The sequence below is a fragment of the Salmo salar genome, chromosome 03 (genome assembly GCF_965601325.2).
Source record: "Salmo salar chromosome 03, fSalSal1, whole genome shotgun sequence".
In the NCBI taxonomy this organism is placed as follows: domain Eukaryota; kingdom Metazoa; phylum Chordata; class Actinopteri; order Salmoniformes; family Salmonidae; genus Salmo; species Salmo salar.
Genome location: NC_138293.1, coordinates 36,810,910 through 36,832,602, shown reverse-complemented (window position 1 = coordinate 36,832,602; position 21,693 = coordinate 36,810,910). Strand labels below are relative to the sequence as shown.

The 21,693-nt window shown below is 43.8% G+C and overlaps 2 protein-coding genes across 4 annotated transcripts; one reads left to right on the top strand and one right to left on the bottom strand.

Moving 5' to 3' along the window:
• Positions 1-295: 295 nt before the first annotated feature.
• LOC106600403 (vasculin-like protein 1) lies at positions 296-19,782 on the bottom strand. Of its 3 annotated transcripts, none has more exons than XM_014191716.3 (11): positions 19,537-19,782; positions 16,398-17,902; positions 16,200-16,314; positions 15,134-15,263; positions 14,648-14,991; positions 9,683-9,758; positions 9,200-9,558; positions 4,049-4,210; positions 3,737-3,867; positions 3,536-3,638; positions 296-823 (listed from the first exon to the last, which is right to left on the bottom strand). In XM_014191716.3, exons 3-11 carry the CDS (start codon positions 16,257-16,259, stop codon positions 650-652), a joined length of 1,539 nt encoding a protein of 512 aa, XP_014047191.1. In that variant the 5' UTR covers positions 16,260-16,314; positions 16,398-17,902; positions 19,537-19,782; the 3' UTR covers positions 296-649. The 3 variants fall into 3 exon arrangements, with proteins under 3 accessions (XP_014047191.1, XP_014047193.1, XP_014047192.1); XM_014191718.3 differs by having other exon boundaries at positions 4,049-4,207; XM_014191717.3 differs by lacking the exon at positions 19,537-19,782 and adding an exon at positions 19,430-19,457.
• Positions 19,783-19,924: 142 nt separating this feature from the next.
• LOC106600404 (transmembrane protein 69) lies at positions 19,925-21,442 on the top strand. Its single transcript, XM_014191719.3, has 3 exons — positions 19,925-20,042; positions 20,300-20,348; positions 20,519-21,442. Exons 2-3 carry the CDS (start codon positions 20,307-20,309, stop codon positions 21,254-21,256), a joined length of 780 nt encoding a protein of 259 aa, XP_014047194.1. The 5' UTR covers positions 19,925-20,042; positions 20,300-20,306; the 3' UTR covers positions 21,257-21,442.
• Positions 21,443-21,693: the final 251 nt, after the last annotated feature.

The window sequence follows — 21,693 nt, the reverse complement described above, 5'->3', positions numbered from 1 at the left end:
GAGCACTACATCTGTTTTAGTGGTAATCGCAGTCTGCATGGTTTGTTCCATTTTTCACATTTGATTTATGGGACAGGTGAGAAACTGGGAAACATAGGAGTCTCACAGGCATTGGGTCAGATTTGACCCCTAGAAGGTTTGTGTACTCTAAGCAGCATGGTTAACACTGTACTGAAAAAAGGGTTAGTATATCTATGTGTGACTGAATCCATGTGATGCGATTGACCATTAACACAATCCAACAACTTGTTAATTGAAACAACAATCAGAACACATAACACCAAGCAAGGCCGGATTCGTATTGAAACATCTCACCATGTCAGGAACCAATTTTATTAATATCATTAATGTCGTCAGTGTCACTGAGATGAGTTAGTCTGTTTAAAGCAGAATCGGATGTGCATTGCCCTTTTCTTGACGAACACTCAGTTCCACAAAGCGAGGAGGAAGGGAAGAGTGGAGGAGGTGCAGTGAAGGAGGCAACGCAGGGAAAAAGACCTCCGCATGGGGAAGCTGAAACTTCCCCCTCCACTAGGATGTGATTGGTTTTAGCTTGTGCAAGATCAAGTCGAAACAGGTGTTCTGAAAACGAAGACAAGAGGGGTGTGTGTGTGTGTGTGTGTTGGGTTTGTTTCGTAAAGCCACTTCGTCAGGTTTTGATGCAGTCGCCGACGTCATCGTCGTCTGAGGTCTGGCTGCTGCTGCTGGTTTCAGACTCTGAGCCCTCGTCATCTTCTAGGTGGGCCTCAGCCACACACCTCCAGGGGGTGAAGTGGAGGGTGACGCCTCGTGCGCCCCGGTGGAGGACCCCGTTTCTCTTCAGCTGGGAAGAACAAGAACCACCTGAGTCAAAACAAGAACCTAGACACTAACCTGGTTCTCATGCTATGTGCTTTAGACAACTCTTCCATACGGCATGGGAGTGTTGGCTACAACACATACACAGGAGCCTTTTTTACACCTTGCGCTAACATGTGGTTTCACTATCTGATCAAGTTCTGTTACGTTTACACATGGTATTAAAATGTGTCTTATCCGTCCACTGTGGCCAGATTTCCTGGTCACTCCATGTATAAAAAGTATTTGAGAGATTGTTTCAAAATAATATTTTATATATCATAAAATTAGACAATTATTTATGCCTCGAGTCTGTCTTGTCAATCATTTAACTTACTTTTTTTTTTTTTTACCTTTATTTAACCAGGTAGGCTAGTTGAGAACAAGTTCTCATTTACAACTGCGACCTGGCCAAGATAAAGCAAAGTAGTGTGACACAGACAACAACACAGAGTTACACATGGAGTAAACAATAAACAAGTCAATGACACAGTAGAAAAAAAGAAAGTCTACATACAGTGTGTGCAAAAGGAGGTAGGCAATAAATAGGCAATAGGAGCAAATAATTACAATTTAGCAGATTAACACTGGAGTGATAAATTAGCATATGATGATGTGCAAGTAGAAATACTAGTGTGCAAAAGAGCAGAAAAGTAAATAAAATAAAAACAGTATGGGGATGAGGAAGGTAGATTGGGTGGGCAATTTACAGATGGACTATGTACAGCTGCAGCGATCGGTTAGCAGCTCAGGTAGCTGATGTTTTAAAGTTGGTGAGGGAAATAAAAGTCTCCAACTTCAGCGATTTTTGCAATTTGTTCCAGTCACTGGCAGCAGAGAACTGGAAGGAAAGGCAGCCAAATGAGGTGTTGGCTTTGGGGATGATCAGTGAGATATACCTGCTGGAATGTGTGCTACGGGTGGGTGTTGTTATTGTGGCCAGTGAACTGAGATAAGGCGGAGCTTTACCTAGCATAGACTTTTAGATGACCTGGAGCCAGTGGGTCTGTCGACGAATATGTAGCGAGGGCCAGCCGACTAGAGCATACAGGTCGCAGTGGTGGGTGGTATAAGGTGATTTGGTAACAAAACGGATAGCACTGTGATAGACTGCATCCAGTTTGCTGAGTAGAGTAATGGAAGCTATTTTGTAGATGACATCGCCGAAGTCGAGGATCGGTAGGATAGTCAGTTTTACTAGGGTAAGTTTGGCGGCGTGAGTGAAGGAGGCTTTGTTGCGAAATAGAAAGCCGATTCTAGATTTGATTTTGGAGATGTTTAATATGAGTCTGGAAGGAGAGTTTACAGTCTAACCAGACACCTAGGTATTTAAAGTTGTCCACATATTCTAGGTCGGAACCGTCCAGGGTAGTGATGCTAGTCGGGCGGGCAGCGAACGGTTGAAAAGCATGCATTTGGTTTTACTAGCGTTTAAGAGCAGTTGGAGGCCACGGAAGGAGTGTTGTATGGCGTTGAAGCTCGTTTGGAGGTTAGTTAGCACAGTGTCCAAGGAAGGGCCAGAAGTATACAGAATAGTGTCGTCTGCGTAGAGGTGGATCAGGGAATCACCCGCAGCAAGAGCGACATCATTGATGTTCAGAGAAGAGAGTCGACCTGAGAATTGAACCCTGTGGCACCCCCATAGAGACTGCTAGAGGTCCGGACAACATGCCCTCCGATTTGACACACTGAACTCTGTCTGCAAAGTAGTTGGTGAACCAGGTGAGGCAGTCATTAGAAAAACCAAGGCTAATGAGTCTGCTGATAAGAATACGCTGATTGACAGAGTCAAAAGCCTTGGCCAGGTCGATGAAGGCGGCTACACAGTACTGTCTTTTATCGATGGCGGTTATGATATCGTTTAGTACCTTGAGCGTGGCTGAGGTGCACCCGTGACCGGCTCGGAAACCGGATTGCACAGTGGAGAAGGTACGGTGGGATTCAAAATGGTCAGTGATCTTGGCTTTCGAAGACTTTAGATAGGCAGGGCAGGATGGAAATAGGTCTGTAACAGTTTGGGTCTAGGGTGTCACCCCCTTTGAAGAGGGGGATGACCGCGGCAGCTTTCTAATCTTTAGGGATCTCGGACGATACAAAAGAGGTTGAACCGGCTGGTAATAGGGGTTGCAACAATGGTGGCGGATAGTTTTAGAAAGAGAGGGTCCAGATTGTCTTGCCCAGCTGATTTGTACGGATCCAGGTTTTGCAGCTCTTTCAGAACATCTGCTATCTGGATTTGGGTGAAGGAGAAGCTGGGGAGGCCTGGGCGAGTAGCTGCGAGGGGGGGGGGGAGCTGTTGGCTGGGGTTGGAGTAGCCAGGAGGAAGGCAACTGGGCACTATAATGATGATTAAAATGGTTTCACCATCCAGATCTTTTTACACTTGTAAGATATCCAGATACATTCCGTGCCTGACTACCTCCGGAGGGAGTCAGAAAGATCTTATTACAATCAGTTCACAATGTCTTTTGATTGGGTATTCTACACCCATCTAAAAATGATGGCACAATCAGAATGTGGGCAAAATCAGGACAAAGGATGCATCTTAGCACCAGGTATAAACAGGGCTTGGGTTACCTAAACACCCCGTTTTCATTCTGTACAACCACATGCCACTTCCTATGAAGTTTATAACAGTCTGTCATTGAAGATGCACATAACATATTGATGATATTGCAAGACTGCCACAAACTCGTACCTGTTCAGTTTTAGTCTGGAACTCTCTGAGCTCATCCTCTGTCAGGGGCAGGAAGCTGTCATCATTTTCTGGGTATTCCTGCCAGCCCATGGCTTTCAGTAATCTACAAGAAAACAGCAAACACTGCTTAGTAGACTAATGGGGGGGGGTGTGTGTGTGTGTGTGTGTGTGTGTGTGTGTGTGTGTGTGTGTCAGTCCTACCTGTGTTCTGCCTCTAGGGAGCTAGACAGGTGATCGGTGTCTGAATTGCTGAGAGAGAGGGAGTGAGACAGGCCATTCTCATGGCAGACTCCCTGGCTGTAGGCTTTGGACTCTGGGGTGCTGCTCTCGCCCTGAGGAGTCATTCACACCAAAGAAAAGACATATGAACTGAACCATGTAACGTTCCGAGCCTCTAGTTCATTTTCCTCAGTCAGCCTGTGAATTTACCTTCACTTGGTTTAAATGTAAGATTTTTAAAGTTTTGGAGGGCCTTTCTGTCCCACTTGGACATTTTTTAGGGGTGTTATGTACCTGTCCAGGAGTTGCAGGGCTGCTGCTAGAGGTCAGGTCTCCGGTGCACTCGTCCTTCAGCGTCCGCAGGAAGTCACTCTTCCGGTCTGGTCCGCGCCGCATCAGCTTTAGCCGAGACGATGGGCCAATGTCCATGGGAGGAGTCGTACTGTAGGGATGCTGCTAGACAACACAGATGTAGAGAGAGAAGAGAATGCTTAGCCCTTGCTTCTAACAGTTATGTGAACTTTTTCTCCCTTTCAGTCTCCAGGACTGGATTTGTATAGCCTGCTACAGTGCATTCGGAAAGTATTCAGACCCTAGAACAATCCAAAGTGTATTTTTGATACTGTCGCAAAGCTAACTAAAAAGCAGCATTCCCCAAGAGAGGATGGCTTTCACTTCAGCAGTGATAAATTCTTTAACTTCTTTGACGAAAAGATCATGATCATTAGAAAGCAAATTACTCCTCTTTAAATCTGCATATTTCTCCAAAGCTCAGTTTTCCTGAATCTGCACAACACTGCCAGGACCTAGGATTAAGGGAGACACTCAAGTTTTTTTAATCCTATCGACACATTCATGAAAATAGTCATGGCCTCTAAATATTCAAGCTGCATACTGGACCCTATTCCAACTAAACTACTGAAAGAGCTGCTTCCTGTGCTTGGCCCTCCTATGTTGAACATAATAAACGGCTCTCTATCCACCGGATGTGTACCAAACTCACTAAAAGTGCCAGTAATAAAGACTCTTGATAAAGCCAAACCTTGACCTAGAAAACATAAAAAACTAATCGGCTTATATCGAATTTCCCATTCCTCTCAAAAAAAATTAAAAAGCTGTTGCGCAGCAACTCACTGCCTTCCTGAAGAAAAACAATGTATACAAAAATCTTCAGTCTGGTTTTAGACCCCATCATAGCACTGAGACTGCACTCGTGAAGGTGGTAAATTACCTTTTAATGGCGAAAGACCAAGGCTCTGCATCTGTCCTCGTGGTCCTAGACCTTAGTGCTGCTTTTGACACCATCAATCACCACATTCTTTTGGAGAGATTGAAAACCCAAATTGGTCTACACGGACAAGTTCTGGCCTGGTTTAGATCTTATCTGTCGGAAAGACATCAGTTTGTCTCTGTGGGTGGTTTGTCCTCTGACAAATCAACTGTAACTTCCGGTGTTCCTCAAGGTTCTGTTAAAGACCACTATTGTTTTCACTATATATTTTACCTTTTGGTGATGCCATTCGGAAACATAATGTTAACTTTCACTGCTATGCGGACGATACACAGCTGTACATTTCGATGAAATATGGTGAAGCCCCAAAATTGCCATTCCTGGAAGCCTGTGTTTCAGACATAAGGAAGTGGAGATGAAAACAGAGATGCTAGTTCTAGGTCCCAAGAAACAAAGATCTTATGTTTCATCTTACAATCTTGATGGTTGTACAGTCGTCTCAAATAAAACTGTGAAGGACCTCGGCGTTACTCTGGACCCTGATCTCTCTTTTGACGTACATATCAAGACTATTTCAAGGACAGCATTTTTCCATCTACGTAACATTGCAAAAATCAGAAACTTTCTGTCCGGAAATGATGCAGAAAAGTGAATCCATGCTTTTGTCACTACTACTTTTGTCACTATTAGACTACTGCAATGCTCTACTTTCCAGCTACCCGGATAAGGCACTAAATAAACTTCAGTTAGTGCTAAACACGGCTGCTAGAATCTTGACTAGAACCAAAAAATGTGATCATATTACTCCAATGCTAGCCTCTCTACACTGGCTTCCTGTTAAGGCTAGGGCTGATTTCAAGGTTTTACTGCTAACCTACAAAGCATTACATGGGCTTGCTCCTACCGGTCTCTCCGATTTGGTCCTGCCGTACATACCTACACGTACGCTACGGTCACAAGACGCAGGCCTCCTTACTGTCCCTAGAATTTCTAGGGACGCAGGGCTTTCTCCTATAGAGCTCCATTTTTATGGAATGGCCTGCCTATCCATGTGAGAGACACAGACTCGGTCTCAACCTTTAAGTATTTATTGAAGACTCATCTCTTCAGTAGGTCCAATGATTGAGTGTAGTCTGGCCCAGGGGTGTAAATGTGAACGGAAAGCCACTGGAGCGACGAACCGCCCTTGCCATCTCTGCCTGGCCGATTCCCCTCTCTCCATTGGGACTCTCTGCCTCTAACCCTATTACAGGGGCTGAGTCACTGGCTTACTGGTGCCCTTCCATGCCGTCCCTAGGAGGGGTGCATCCCTTGAGTGGGTTTAGTCACTGACGTGATCTTCCTATCTGGGTTGGCGCCCCCATCGGGTTCGTACCGTGATGGAGATCTTCGTGGGATATACTCAGCCTTGCAGTCAGGGTAGTAAGGTGGTGGTTTGAAGATATCCCTCTAGTGGTATGCTATGCTTTGGCAAAGTGGGTGGGGTTATATCCTGCCTGGTTGGCCCTGTCCAGGGGTATCGTTGGACGGGGCCACAGTGTCTCCCGACCCCTCCTGTCTCAGCCTCCAGTATTTATGCTGCAATAGTTTATGTGTCTGGGGGCTAGGGTCAGTCTGTTATATCTGGAGTATTTCTCCTGTCTTATCCAGTGTCCTTCTCTCTTTCCCTCTCCCTCCCGAAGGACCTGAGCACTGGGACCTTGCCTCATGACTACCTGGCCTGATGACTCCTTGCTGTCCCTAATCCACCTGGTCGTGCTGCTGCTCCAGTCTCAACTGTTCTGCCTGCGGCTATGGAACCCTGACCTGTTCACCGGACGTGCTACCTTGTCCCGGACCTGCTGTTTTCGACTACCTCTCTCCACCGCACAAACTGTCTCTAACTCTGAATGCTCGGCTATGAAAAGCCAACTGACATTTACTCCTGAGGTGCTGACCTGTTGCACTGTCTACAACCACTGTGATTATTATTATTTGACCCTGCTGGTCATCTATGAACGTTTGAACATCTTGGCCATGTACTGTTATAATCTCAAACCGGCACAGCCAGAAGAGGACTGGCCACCCCTCAGAGCCTGGTTCCTCTCTAGGTTTCTTTCCAGGTTACTGCCTTTCTAGCCACAGTGCATCTACATTACTTGCTGTTTGGGGTTTTAGGCTGGGCTTCTGTATAGCACTTTGTGACATCAGCTGATGTAATAAGGGATTTATAAATACATTTGTTTGATTCACTTTTTCCACATTTTGTTACGTTACAGCCTTATTCTAAAATGGATTAAATATAAAATGTCCCCTCACACAATACCCCTAGCAGGCATGTTTATAGAAATGTTTGCAAATTTCATAAAAATAAAAAAACAGAAATACCTTAAATAAATATTCAGACCCTTTGCTATGAGACCCGAAATTTAGCTAAGGTGCATCCTGTTTCCATTGATCATCGTTGAGATGTTTCCACAACTTGGAGTCCACCTGTGGTACATTCAATTCATTGGACATGATTTGTAAAAGGCACACACCTGTCTAGGTAAGATCCCACAGTTGACAGTGCATGTCAGAGCAAAAACCAAGCCATGAGATCGAAGGAATTGTCCGTAGAGCTCCGAGACAGGATTGTGTTGCCGCACAGATCTGGGGAAGGGTACCATAACATTTCTGCAGCATTGAAGGTCCCCAAGAACACAGTGGTCTCCATCATTCTTAAATGGAAGAAGTTTGGAAACACCAAGACTCTTCCTAGAGCTGGCCGCCTGGTCAAACTGAGCAATCAGAGGAAAAGGGCCTTGGTCAGGGAGGTGACCAAGAACCCGATGGTCACCCGATGGCAGAAACTTCCAGAAGGACAACAATCTCTGCAGCACTCCACCAATCAGGCCTTTATGGTAGAGTGGCCTGACGGACGCCACACCTCAGTAAAAGGCACATTACAGCGAGCTTGGTATTTGCCAAAAGGACTCTCAGAACACGTGAAACAAGATTCTCTAGTCTGATAAAACCAAGATTGAACTCTTTGGCTTGGGTGCCAGGTGTCACTTATGGAGGAAACCTGGCACTATACCTACGGTGAAGCATGGTGGCAGCATCATGCCTTGGGGGATGGTTTTCAGCGGCAGGGACTGGGAGACTGGTCAGGATCGAGGGAAAGATGAAAGGAGAAATCCTTGATGAAAACCTGCTCCAGAGCGCTCAGGACCTCATACTGGAGTGAAGGTTCACCTTCCAACAGGACAACGACCCTAAGCACACTGCCAAGACAACGCAGGAGTGGCTTCGGGACAAGTCTCTGAATGTCCTTAAGTGGCCCAGCCAGAGCCCGGACTTGAACCCGATCAAACATCTCTGGAGATACCTGAAAATAGCTGTGCAGCGACGCTCCCCATTCAACCTGACAGAGCTTGAGAGGAACTGCAGAGAGGAATGGGAGAAACTCCCCAACTACAGGTGTGCCAAGATTGTAGAATCATACCCAAGAAGACTCAAGGCTATAATCGCTGCCAAAGGTGCTTCAAGAAAGTACTGAGTAAAGGGTCTGAATATTTACATTTTTACATTTACATTTTTAGTCATTTAGCAGACGCTCTTATCCAGAGCGACTTACAGTAGTGAATGCATACATTTTTTTCTTTTTTTCATACTGGCCCCCCGTGGGAATCGAACCCACAACCCTGGCATTGCAAACACCATGCTGGTGTTGCAAACAACATGCTCTACCAACTGAGCCACAGGGAAGACCAACTATACACTGGTGGAGCACCTCAAAAGTTTAGAGAAGGAAATAGAGTAAGATAGAGGAACGAAAAGAAGAGCGAAGTAGTGACGGATTTTTTTTCTGGGTGGGCTACTTATGTAAATTAATATTTACTTTCTTTATTTTTAATACATTTACAAAAAAATCTTAAAACCTGTTTTTGCTTTGTCATTATGGGGTATTGTGTGTAGATTGATGAGGGGAAAAAACAATTTAATACATTTTAGAATAAGGCTGTAACGTAACAAAATGTCTACTTTTTGAATGCACTGTACATATAAAGTGGGTGATCAATTAGCTTAATTTCTCAGATCAAATAAAATGTCAACAAAATAATGTTACAGGAATGCTAATTTAATCAATTTCAGAATAAGGCTGTAACATAAAACAAAATGTGGAAATAGTACTTTCCAAATGCACTCTGAACCCTTTCACGCATGTTAGGTGTCTGCAGAGCTGCCCTCACCTCTTTGGGGGTGTTGTGGCTTTGTAGCTGGGTGGCAGAGGCATAGGGTTTGGCTGCAGACACAGGACTGGTGAAGACAGAGTCTCGTCCTGACAAGTGGAGGCCAGGCTTGATGGAGTCTCTCCCACTCGGCTTCCACTGGTGGGGCTTGGTGGTCACCAGGGCAGGCTTGGGCACCAGGTTCTTGTAGACAGAGTGGGTGGAACCGGCAATGGTAGGCAGGGCTTTGCTGCTGTTGATGGGTGGGGCTCCGGAGCTGGCAAAGCTGGCAGAGAACGCAGTGCATCCTGGGTCCTCTTTGGAAACCTTCTTGATCACCAGCATCTTAGACACCATCTGCTTGCCACTAGGAGGGTTCTCTGGAGATAAGGGAACCAACAACTTGTTAGAGGGTAATGACATGGAGACAAAGGAGTGGTCTGAACTTTGAAGATGTTACTGATGTGAGCTTTCTAATGTCGAAATCAATAAATTAGTGATTACCCCATACTCCAGCATGAGGAGCCACAGGCCTCGTCTGGTTCCCAGACTTTCCAGTTGTTTCAGGGTTAAGGGAGGGCTGGGAGAAAAAACATTAGCATTATTTGTTATTATTCATTATATTGAAGTTTGTATATACTGTATATTTGCCATGTTTTATGTTTACCTGTACCAATCCAGACATTTTCCCCCCTAGGTCTCAATGTCACTATGCCTATTGACCCCTTTTTTAACTAACTCTTTTTCACCGACTCTATGCACACACTGGACTCCACCCACCCACCCCCACCCACACCCACACCCACACACACACACACACACCACATATACAGTGCCTTCAGAAAGTATTCATACCCCTTGACTTATTCTAAAATGCTTTGTTTTACAGCCAGAATTAAAAAAGGATTCATAATCTTTGCACACCTGTATTGTACAATATTTGCACATTATTATTTTTTAATCATTCAAGCTCTGTCAAGTTGGTTGTTGATCATTGCTAGGCAGACATTTTCAAGTCTTGCCATAGATTTTCAAGCCAATTTAATTACAAACTGTAACTAGGCAACTCAAGAACATTTAATGTCGTCTTGCGAAGCAACTCTAGAGTATATTGGCCTTGTGTTTTAGGTTATTGTACTGCTGAAATGTGGATTTGTCTCCCAGTGTCTGTTGGAAAGCAGACTGAACCAGGTTTTCCTCTAGGATTTTGCCTGTGCTTAGCTCTATTCCGTGTATTTTTATCCTAAAAAGCTCCCTAGCCCTTGCCGATGACAAACATACCCATAACATGATGCAGCCACCACCATGCTTGAAAATATGAAGTGATGTGTTGGATTTGCCCCAAACATAAACACTTTATATTCAGGACATGAAATTAATTTCTTTGCCACATTTTTACTTTACTGCCTTGTTGCAAACAGGATGCATGTTTTGGAATATTTGTATTCTGTACAAGCTTCCTTCTTTTCCCGAGTGGCGCAGCGGTCTAAGGCACTGCATCTCAGTGCAAGAGGCGTCACTACAGTCCCTGGTTCGTATCCAGGCTGTATCACATCCGGCCGTGATTGGGAGTCCCATAGGGCGGCGCACAACTGGCCCAGTGTCGTCTGGGTTTGGCTGTCATTGTAAATAAGAATTTGTTCTTAACTGACTTGCCTAGTTAAATGAAGGTTACACACATTCACTCTGTCATTTAGGTTAGTATTGTGGAGTAAGTACAATGTTGTTGATCCATCCTCAGTTTTCTTCTATTACAGCCATTAAATTCTTAACTGTTTTAAAGTCACCATTGACCTTTTCTGAGTTAGGACACCTGTATCTTTGTAGTGATTGGGTGTATTGATACATTTACATTTACGTCATTTAGCAGACGCTCTTATCCAGAGCGACTTAAAAATTGGTGCATTCACCTTATGATATCCAGTGGAACAACCACTTTACAATAGTATGGTTATAAAACAGAGCCTGGCTCACATCACCTTTAGTAGCATAGAATGAGATTATTTCAGTATTTATCCATCTGTATGTATCATGTCTTCTCTGCACTGTATCATCCACACATGATACATAGGGTGGGTATCATATGATTCACATAGCGTATATTTGGTCTAATAATGGGTTCATTCAATCTTTATGCTCTCAATGTTTACAAATCATGTAATACTTATGTATAACCGGTTTATTCATGTATTATTTATGAAAGTTATCATAAAGAATATAACCCTCTATTTCCTCAAACCTGTTTCACGTGAGCCATATCAGGGTTAGAAGTACAACAGGCTTTAAAATGTTTAGCATGTCTCCACCATGTTGTTTGTGTACAGTAGCAGGATAGTGCCAAGCAGGTTAAGTTGTGCTCACTTCCAGATAACTTATCATTTCGACTAATCCAATGTGTAATTAATAACTTTACCATGCTCAAAGGGATATACAATGTCTTCTTTTTTTTTTTACCCATCTACCAATAGGTGCCCATCTTTGCGAAACATTGGAAAACCTCCCTGGTCTTTGTGGTTGAATCTGTGTTTGAAATTCACTGCTCGATTGAGGGACCTTACAGATAATTGTATGTGTGGGGTACAGAGATGAGGTAGTAATTCAAAAAATCATGTTAAACACTATTATTGTACACAGAGTGAGTCCAGGCAACTTATTATGTGACTTGTTAAGCACATATTTACTCCCGAACTTTTTTAGGCTTGCCATGACAAATGGGTTGAATACTTATTGACTGAAGAAATTTCAGATTTTAATTTTTTATTAATTTCTGAAAATGTCTAAAAACAGAATTTCACTTTGACATTATAGAGTTAGTGTGTAGGCCAGTGACACAAAATCTCAATTGAATATATTTTAAAATCAGGCTGTAACATAACAAAATGTGGGAAAAGTTAAGGGGTGTGAATACTTTCTGAAGACACTGTATGCTGCAGCTACAGTGCATTTGGAAACTATTCAGACCCCTTGACTTTTTCCACATTTTGTTACGTTACAGCTTTATAAAATTTGATTAAATTTAAAAAAAATCCTCATCAATCTACACACAATAACCCATAACGACTAAGTGAAAACAGGTTTGTAGAAATGTTTGCAAATGTATTAAAAATAGAAAATAAATGCAAAAGGTCAAGGGGTCTGAATACACTGTACTGCTCCACATACACTTCTGCTACAGCTCAGTCTATGATCTATCCTATTGCCTAGTCACTTTACCCCTACCTATATGTACATAGCTACCTCGTACCCCTGCATATCTACTTGCCGCACTGGTAGCCTATTTGCGAGTGCTTTTCAAAGCAAGATTCTCCTGTGAGTGTAATTGACTCCAGTGAGTTAAATTTGCTGCAATGAGTGTAATTTGCTCAATATTAGGAGTTGAGAAATAAAGTTGACATCATTAGAAAGATATTCTTCTCTTTCATACTGTAGGTATGCAATTCCAAATTCATTTATTCTGTTGTTTCTAGCGATATTCATAAAAACATTGAAATAAAATAAATATATAAAAATGTATATATACAGTACTAGTCAAAGGTTTTGACACGCCTACTCATTCCAGGGTTTTTCTTTATTTTTACTATTTTCTACATTGAAAAATAATAGTGAAGACATCTAAACTATGAAATAATACATATGGAATCATGTAGTAACCAAAAAAGTGTTCAACAAATCAAAATATATTTTATATTTCAGATTCTTCAAAGTAGCCACCCTTTTGCCCCGATGACAGCTTTGCACACTCTTTGCATTCTCTCAACCAGCTTCATGAGGTAGTCACCTGGAATGCATTTCAATTAACAGGTGTGCCTTGTTAAAAGTTAATTTGTGGAATATATTCCTTCTTAATGCATTTGAGCCAATCACTTGTGTTGTGACAAGGTAGGGGTGGTTTACAGAAGATAGCCATATTAGGTAAAATACCAAGTCCATATTATGGCAAGAACAGCTCAAATAAGCAAAGAGAAACGACAGTCCATCATTACTTTAAGAAATGGATGTCAGTCAATCCGGAAAATGTCAAGAACTTTGAAAGTTTCTTTAAGTCCAGTCGCAAAAACCATCAAGCGCTATGATGAAACTGTCTCTCATGAGGACCGCCACAGGAAAGGAAGAACCATAGTTACCTCTGCTGCAGAGGATAAGTTCATTAGAATTACCAGCCTGAGAAATCAGCAAATCTGCACCTCAGATTGCAGCCCAAATAAATACTTCAAGTAACAGACATTTCACATATCAACTGTTCAGAGCAGACTGCGTGAATCAGCCCTTCATGGACGAATTGCTGCAAAGAAACCACTACTAAAGGACACCAATAAGAAGAGACTTGCTTGGGCCAAGAAACATAAGCAATGGACAGAAGACCGGTGGAAATCTGTCCTTTGGTCTGAGTCCAAATTTGAGATTTTTGGTTCCAACCACCGTGTATTTGTGAGACAGAGTAGGTGAACGGATTATCTCTGCATGTGTGGTTCACACCGTGAAGCATGGAGGATGAGGTGTGATGGTGTCGGGGTGCTTTGCTGGTGACACGGTGATTTATTTAGAATTCAAGGCACAGTTAACCAGCATGGCTACCACAGCATTCTGCAGTGATACGCCATCCCATCTGGTTTAACAATGACCCAACACACCTCCAGGCTGTGTAAGGGCTATTTGACCAAGAAGGAGAGTGATGGAGTGTTGCATCAGATGAGCTGGCCTCTACAATTACCCAACCTCAACCCAAATGAAATGGTTTGGGATGAGTTAGACCGCAGAGTGAAAGGAAAAGTAGCCAAGAAGTGCTCAGCATATGTGGGAACTCCTTCAAGACTGTTGGAAAAGCATTCCAGGTGAAGCTGGTTGAGAGAATGCCAAGAGTGCGCAAAGCTGTCATCAAAGCAAAGTGTGGCCACTTTGAAGAATCTCAAATACATTTTGAATGGTTTAACACTTTTTTGGTTACTACATGATTTCATATGTTTCATAGTTTTGATGTCTTCACTATTATTCTACAATGTAGAAAATAGTTTTTATTTTTTAATTGAATGAGTAGGTTTGTCCCAACTTCTGATTGGTACTATATATATATTTTCGCAGTTGAACACCTCTGCCCTACACATTGCTTGTTTTGCACAACAAAAATATTTTTGAAACCACATAATGCAGAGCTATTTCTACTGTCCAAGTCTGCCATTGCTGATTCTGCTTGTGAAAAGATGACCATGCCTCTGAGTGACACTGATGTAAGAGAGGGAGGGTGCAGCTTTCCCATTTGACAACATGGGAAGGCTCCATTATCGTAATATGATTTTAGTGTGAAAATATTGTGAAACACCATCATTCAACTATTACTGCAGATATATTATGGACATTTTCTGAAATTACAAAGCAAAAAATTCTACATGTAGCTCCTGTAATGCCTTTGCTAACTTTGCTTAAAATGATACAAGGTGTTCAGAGGGGTTCGAGAATGAGATTACTACTCACAAAGTCCTCTTCCACAAATTTCAGCTTGTCCTCCCCGCTGTGTTCCTCGTTGGGGAACTTGTCCTGGTAGGGGGCCCCGGGGGTGCCCTTGCGGGGATGGAAGTTGCCGTTGCGCTGCCGGTGCCCCCCCTGCCTGTCCCTGTCCCCTCCTCCGGGCCCGGTGCGTTTGGTGTGGCGCCCCTGGTGGTGGTGCCCGTCCTGCACCCCCCTTGGTGCCCCATGCCATGTGGGAGGAGCCTCCTTCCAGCAGGGCACTCCCGCCAGGCCACCATGCCCCCCCTTTGCCACCCCAGAGTCCACAGAGTCATGCCTTAGGAGGAGAGAAGGCTGCTGCCACCCATCACCTACAGACACAGACAGGAACATAGACAGGTTAATACTATGGAACACAAAACCAACACCGTTCTTATAAGCGAGCTGTCAACATACTAGAGGTGAAAATGCGTTTTTGGGGGGCGCACAGGGAGTTAGGATCATCAGGGTTACCTGCGGGGGCGTGCAGGGGCCCGTTGTTGAAGAAGCCATCGGAGGAGTTGTGTCTGCGGCGGCTCACAGCAGCACGGCTGTCCCGGTGGTGATGGGGGTTGCCATGCTTCTCAAGGCTGGCTGCAGGGGACTGGACACAAAAAAAAGTCAGTGAAGTAAAATCCATCTGCTCCCAGATAACTCTAGTCCTCTAGTATCTCCACACACACACACACACACACACACACACACACACACACACACACACACACACACACACACACACACACACACACACACACACACACACACACACACACACACACACACACACACACACACACACACACACACACACACACACACACACACACACACACTTTCAGGGGTGGGAAACAGGAAGCCTTCTCCCACACCAAACTCTACACATCTTATCTGATTTCATTAGCAGAAGAATATCACACAGAAACATAATACACATATCTATGTAATATACAGTAACATAGACCTTAAGCAGCTTAGGTTTGGTGTTTATGTAATAACTTGGTGTAGTCCATTAGTCACCACTATCAGATTGATCTTACTGGACTGCCACTGACCAAGGTTAAGGTCTGTGTCCACACCACAGACAAGTAATTCGGCTGGTACACCCTGAAAGTCATCTGGTATAGGCTACACCCTGTCTACGCCAAGCTCTTGCTTAGAGTACAAAAACACTGATATCACTTAGCTAGAGCTGAATCTCAACCCTGTGTCTAGTAGCTCCAAGAGCAAGACAACACCACACCGAGCTCTCCTGCCTTTCACACTTATGCACATTTATCTTTCCTTTTCTAGTGCTTTCACTTACCACACTAAGAAAACACATTTCTATCACAGAGCCTGGAAGATAGCCACTCGTTGAGGAACAAATATCTCTTGTGCACAGTATTCCCTGATTCAATGCCACTTACTTGCGTTTCTCCTGTCTGTTTCCCCTGAGTACACACAGTATCTTTCCTGAACCCTGTGCTGATGGCAGTCAGTCTGCCCCCGATCGGCCTGCCCCTGGCTACACGCCCGCACGTACACACACACAGGAGCTCACCTTGGCAGGCTGGGGCGTGGAGAAGTTAAGCCAGGCAGGGACAAAGTCATGCTGCGCCATTTAGGTCCAGTGTCTCCAGTCAGTGGATCGAGGCATCAAACCTCATGGCAAAGATCTGACAGAGAAAAATGAATGAGAAATCTTGGACTTTGGGACAAAAGAAACAACACATTGTTGCATAAAACGTATCATTATTACCCCAGAGTCTTTGGCTCTGAAGTCCTCTCCTCCGCCTGGTCTCTCTCTCCTCTGCGGGCTTGTTCTCTCTGGCCCGCTCACAGACACACCACTGGTCTTAGACTCAGAGTGTGTGATGGAGAGCAGCACCCCACTGCCAAGCCCTCCTCCTCCAGGACAGAACAGCCCCTTTCCCCAGACGCAGACCCTGTCGTCCAGGGTGAAGTGTTGGGAGACGGGTCACAGGGTTCTGAGATGATCTGGAATGGTGATCCAGAGGCCTGGGGTTGATTCAAGGGTTCGGTACCCTGGAGGGGATTGGATGGCTGTGAAATTCTCAAACGATTTTAACACGTGGTTTGAGCTGGGGAAGTTGTGTGTGAGTTTTTCGGGGAGCACCGTTACCCCCACCCCCCCAATTCTTCCTGATCACTCTACTGAAGCAGGTAGAATTCTTTGTCAGGCGCAGAGACACAGAGTCAGCTTGACCTGTGTTGTGAAACTGAAGGTTCTGATTGGCGGGCTCAGTAGATTGGAAGGTGAATTGTCCAATGGGAGAGGCAGCTGCAGGTTGTCTGTTGAGATTTGACGCTCTGGGGTATTGATCCCGGTCAGTGTGAACAGGACAGTTCCACAATGACATCAGAAGATGGGTGGAAGGAGGTTATAGCTCTTCTCCTGCCACTATGAGTGCCAGCTCTTAGACCAAGACTCACCTTTTACAGAGTCATTTTAATCTCTACCCAAACACATGCAGAAAATAAATCGATTCAGAGAAAGTATTTTTATTCCAATGGTCACTGAAAACCACAGCTCACCTCATTAAACTGGTGAAAAGGCTGTCCAGGGTTGAAGGAAAAAAAGGTGTCTAGTATTAAAGTCACATGACAGTAAAGGCAGTAGAATCCACTGTTACATTTCTGACATCTTCAATCGAGGTCAGCGAAATTTTGATACTGCAGAACAATGCATTATAATGCTGTTTTTCAGTGCATGCTAAAGACAATGGTGCCTAAATGGCTGGTTAGACCTGTTGCTTTCTTCATCCGTCTTATATCTGTATCTGTTAACTGCCGGTAGAATTATCCGTGGTTGTGCGGTTGCAGGAGGAGAGTGCAATAGCTCAGATTTCATAGATGAGTGAGCTTTTAGACAATATAACAGCAATCTCTTACAAGCACAGTGCCCTGTGTCACAACACACCTGGGGACTCCTTTGTTGAAATATAAAAATACACTTTCCCATAAACGAGGGAACCTCAAATGCAAACACAAATGTCTTCCTTCAAAGCAAAAGAAAGCGTAGGAACATATGGAGAATGTCACAGATAATGTCAACGTAATAATTTTGTTGAAGATTCGGAGCTTTTCACAACACAAAAGACAGGTGCTATGCAGTTAATCCAAGTAGTTTCAGTCCTCTTGTAGTGTTGCTTCCACATGCACTTCTGCGAACCCAACCTGCAACTTCTGCAGACCCAACCTGCAACTTCTGCAGACCCAACCTGCAACTTCTGCAGACCCAACCTGCAAAAAGAAAACAGAAATAGCATTAGTTCAGAAACCGACAACAAATACTTTTGAATCTCAGGCACACCGGTAAGGTTGTAATGCACATGGCCATCGCCTAAGCCTATAGGTTTCTGTAGTCATGTTTCCGGCGCAGTGTTCTAGCCCTAGATCATGACTCTCAGTTCGGGGGGGGGGGGGGGGGGGGTTGTTTAGAGCCTTAACATACATCACTTGCGTTATGGTTTCGGAAGCATAAGGACCTTATCTTTCATATCAGTTAGAAATTAATTTTCTAAAAACAAAAAGGTTCAATTGATACACACCTTGATAGGGTTAGTGTTCCCACACTACCATATCTCCATGTTACAGCGCCGAACACCTGTGTGTCTAAGCATAACTCGGAAAAGTGTAGCTTCGTTGGATGGAGACACCCATAGCTGTATGGATCTGTGCAAACCTCCTACAGTAGGTGTATCTTTTTTTTAATGAAGGATTCTTTCTCGCTGATGAAAGAGAAGAGCCATATGTTTTGAAAGCCATATCGCAAGTGTTGATTATTTACATTTCTAAATGTTAAAATAGTTTAGGGATTGTAGTTCACGAGGCAGTTGTGGGTGAAGCTAATGGCTGAGAACTGTTGGGAGAAGGCAGAATTCTGCCTGGATAGTTAAATTGGTATTGCATGTCAAATTTGATGACATGTACTCCCAGAACATCTTTGATGAACCCACAAATAGAAAGCAAGCATGTTGCAATGGTGCTAAAAAATAAAACACAATCAAAGCCATGTTACACTCAAGATTTCTCCCTTATAGAACTGCAAGCTTTGATCAAATATTTATACCAGTCTAAAAATACTCTAGACCTGAACACTCTCACTCAGCTCCTAATCTAAATAAGGCACAGCGAGTGACTGTGTTCTAAACGGTTAGCTAAGTCCTGCGAACCACAGCATGTCATCATGAGTGACCGAGGCTGCAGTACTTCCTAAAGACAAATCAATAAACATCCTGTATAGCACTGTGACATGCTGCCCAATGGCTTCCACGGTGTATTGAGTGGACCAAGTTATTACTCTAATTGTAAAGTAAAATTGCTTGAGAGCCATTGATGAAGAACTGCCAGCTGAGAAGGACACATTCAGTGATGCACCAATTCACAAACACTGTAGTGACTTTTGACTTGAAACAATGGAGTGTCTTAACATGTGTCTACAATATCTAAAGTCTTGACAGCAAGTTGACAAAGGATTTGATCCGATTCAGAAAACAAAAACGTTGATCACTGCTAAATAATTAGCTAGTTAGTTCCCTTGAAACTTTTTGTAACGTTCACCGAGTTGTTAGCGAGCTACAGCAACGTTAGAAGCTAGCAAGTCAACTAGCTAGCTAAATATCTAATGTTAGCTAGCTACATTAGCTTGCACAACTACTACTCAGTCCCAAACTACTGTTAAAAGACATAACATATAGTTATGCAACAGAGCAACTTCAATTGCTTATAATATTGCTGTCACATTTCTGCAAATAGAGGTAAACAGACCTTCGTTGGAACAAGATGGTTTCAAAATGGCTACCTTTAGCCCACACGGGGATTCGCATGTTAGCTAGTTAGCTTGCTATATTTGATATGATGATGCCAAAACCTACCTGCTATGTTAAGCAAGATGTTCTTCAATAAATATTATAAAAAATATATTTAGACATAATATTCCATCGATGATTAGCATTGAAATACTTTCTTCCTGCTATGTGCCTCTAGATGAAGAGGCGTTCTGGTGTTTGTTTGGGTTTTTGGAGCGGGTTCGCGCAGCTTACTGGGGGGTACGTTCAAGTTCTTGAAAATAATATTGCAACCTGGCGCGTTGCAGGGTGTGTTTCAAACTGAACAGGAGTGTGGAAAAAAGTAAAACAAATAAAAAGATGATGCAGCTTAGAAACAAACTAGAGTTACATCAAAATTGTCCGTTTACACTAACTAGTACAAAAACAAAATACTAGGTACATATTTGTGATATTGAACGCTACTCACTAGCTCTATTAATCAAACCTTGTGGACATCGAACTTTCGCCAGACACTGTGAATCGAGAAAACGACCTTACAGACCTTTCCTATGGCTAACTTTTAAGTGGACGGTACCGCGTGAAGATCAAGGGTAAAACGGATCATATATATTTCTAAACGTTATATAATTACATTTGCAAAGGCTTTTGTTAGAACACATCTATTATTTTGGGTAGCTAACGCGTTAGCTAACGCTGAAGAGGTCAAAGCTAACCAACAGCTAACTAACCAACTTGATTTTGTAAAATATGGCATTACGAAATGCGTATTAACGTATGCCAATCACATGTGGAACTGGCTTTACATTCCTTATGTTCTAAAATGTGCATGCGCCTCTTTTCCTTTTAGGTTGAAAATGTTCTCATTTGCATTGAAAAGGCACTTCAATCCCTGTGTGGTAAGAATACACATTACATCAGTTCTGTGACGCCATAATATTGGTCTATCTTTTGTCCATTTGATCTGGAACAAATAGCCAAGAACATCTGGGATCTCTGTACCAGGATAGAGGCACAGATCATGTAAAACCCTACTGAGAAATGCATTTGCAACTGTCTTTATTCTCAGGGTCCATCATGGCGATCTCTGCAGTGGGTACTCTGTGGGTCCAGCTGCATGGTGAAGAGGGAATGTTTTTACACCAGTTCCAACCCATTGTTGGCTCCTCAAGTTTACATGGCAACGTCACTACTGTTCCCGAGACTAGCCTCCTCCAGGCTTCTGAGGCTCAGGCCCCTAAGCTTCTCTGCCTCTTTGCTCTGCCAGGGTCACCCTGTGCCCACGGCCCCTGGGAGAAGACAGGAGAACAAACAGCGCCTCAGCATGAAAGCCCTGGCCTATGCGCCCAAGCCTGCTTTGTACCTCGGTTTCTCCGGCCTCCTTCCATTCCTGGGTGCCCCCCTCCTGATGGCTGTGACCCAGTCCTACCTCCCTGAGGTGGCCTACGCCCAGGTGGTCTACGGGGCTTCAATCGTGTCCTTCCTGGGTGGGGCCCGCTGGGGCTTTGCCCTGCCTGAGGGGAGCCCTGCCCAGCCCGACTGGATGAACCTTGGCAACAGTGTGGTGCCCTCCCTGCTTGCCTGGCTGGCTCTGCTCTGCAGAGACAACATCACAGAGGGAGCCCTTGTGGTCATCATGGGGCTGGGCCTGGCCCTGCACTATGACCTCACCCTGCTGCCTGGTTACCCCGGCTGGTTCAAAGCCATGAGAACCATACTCACTCTGGTGGCTACCTTTTCCCTTGTGGCCACACTGACATTGCAGAAGATGTGCCCGGAGAAGAAGATCAAGGCACAAGAGAATTGACTAGGTACTTACTAAGGGATATTAAAGTTAGCACTTGAAAGCTAAATTCTCTCAAAGTGAACAGTGGAACTGACCATTGTGGGATTTGTTCAGTAGGAGCAAACAGGGAGAAAACAACATAAAAAAAAAAAATATGGAAAAGGTGCGACGCAACAAACTTTTCCAATAAAATACATTTTCACTAGATTTCCTTTTAATCAATGTGCTCCTTGGACACTTCCGTACCTCAACAGGTGAGTGGTGAAATACAATTTCACTTTGTAATCTAGTGCTGCTGCTGAATGAAGGTGATGCAAGCTCATTCCAACCAAGGGGACATTTCTCAGTGTTTTAAAATGGTGACTACTGTGTACTGACTAAAAAGGCACCGATATTTAGTGGTGTTATATGGCTGCATTTCGGTCAATGAGCCATATTAAACAAATACTGAGTGCAAC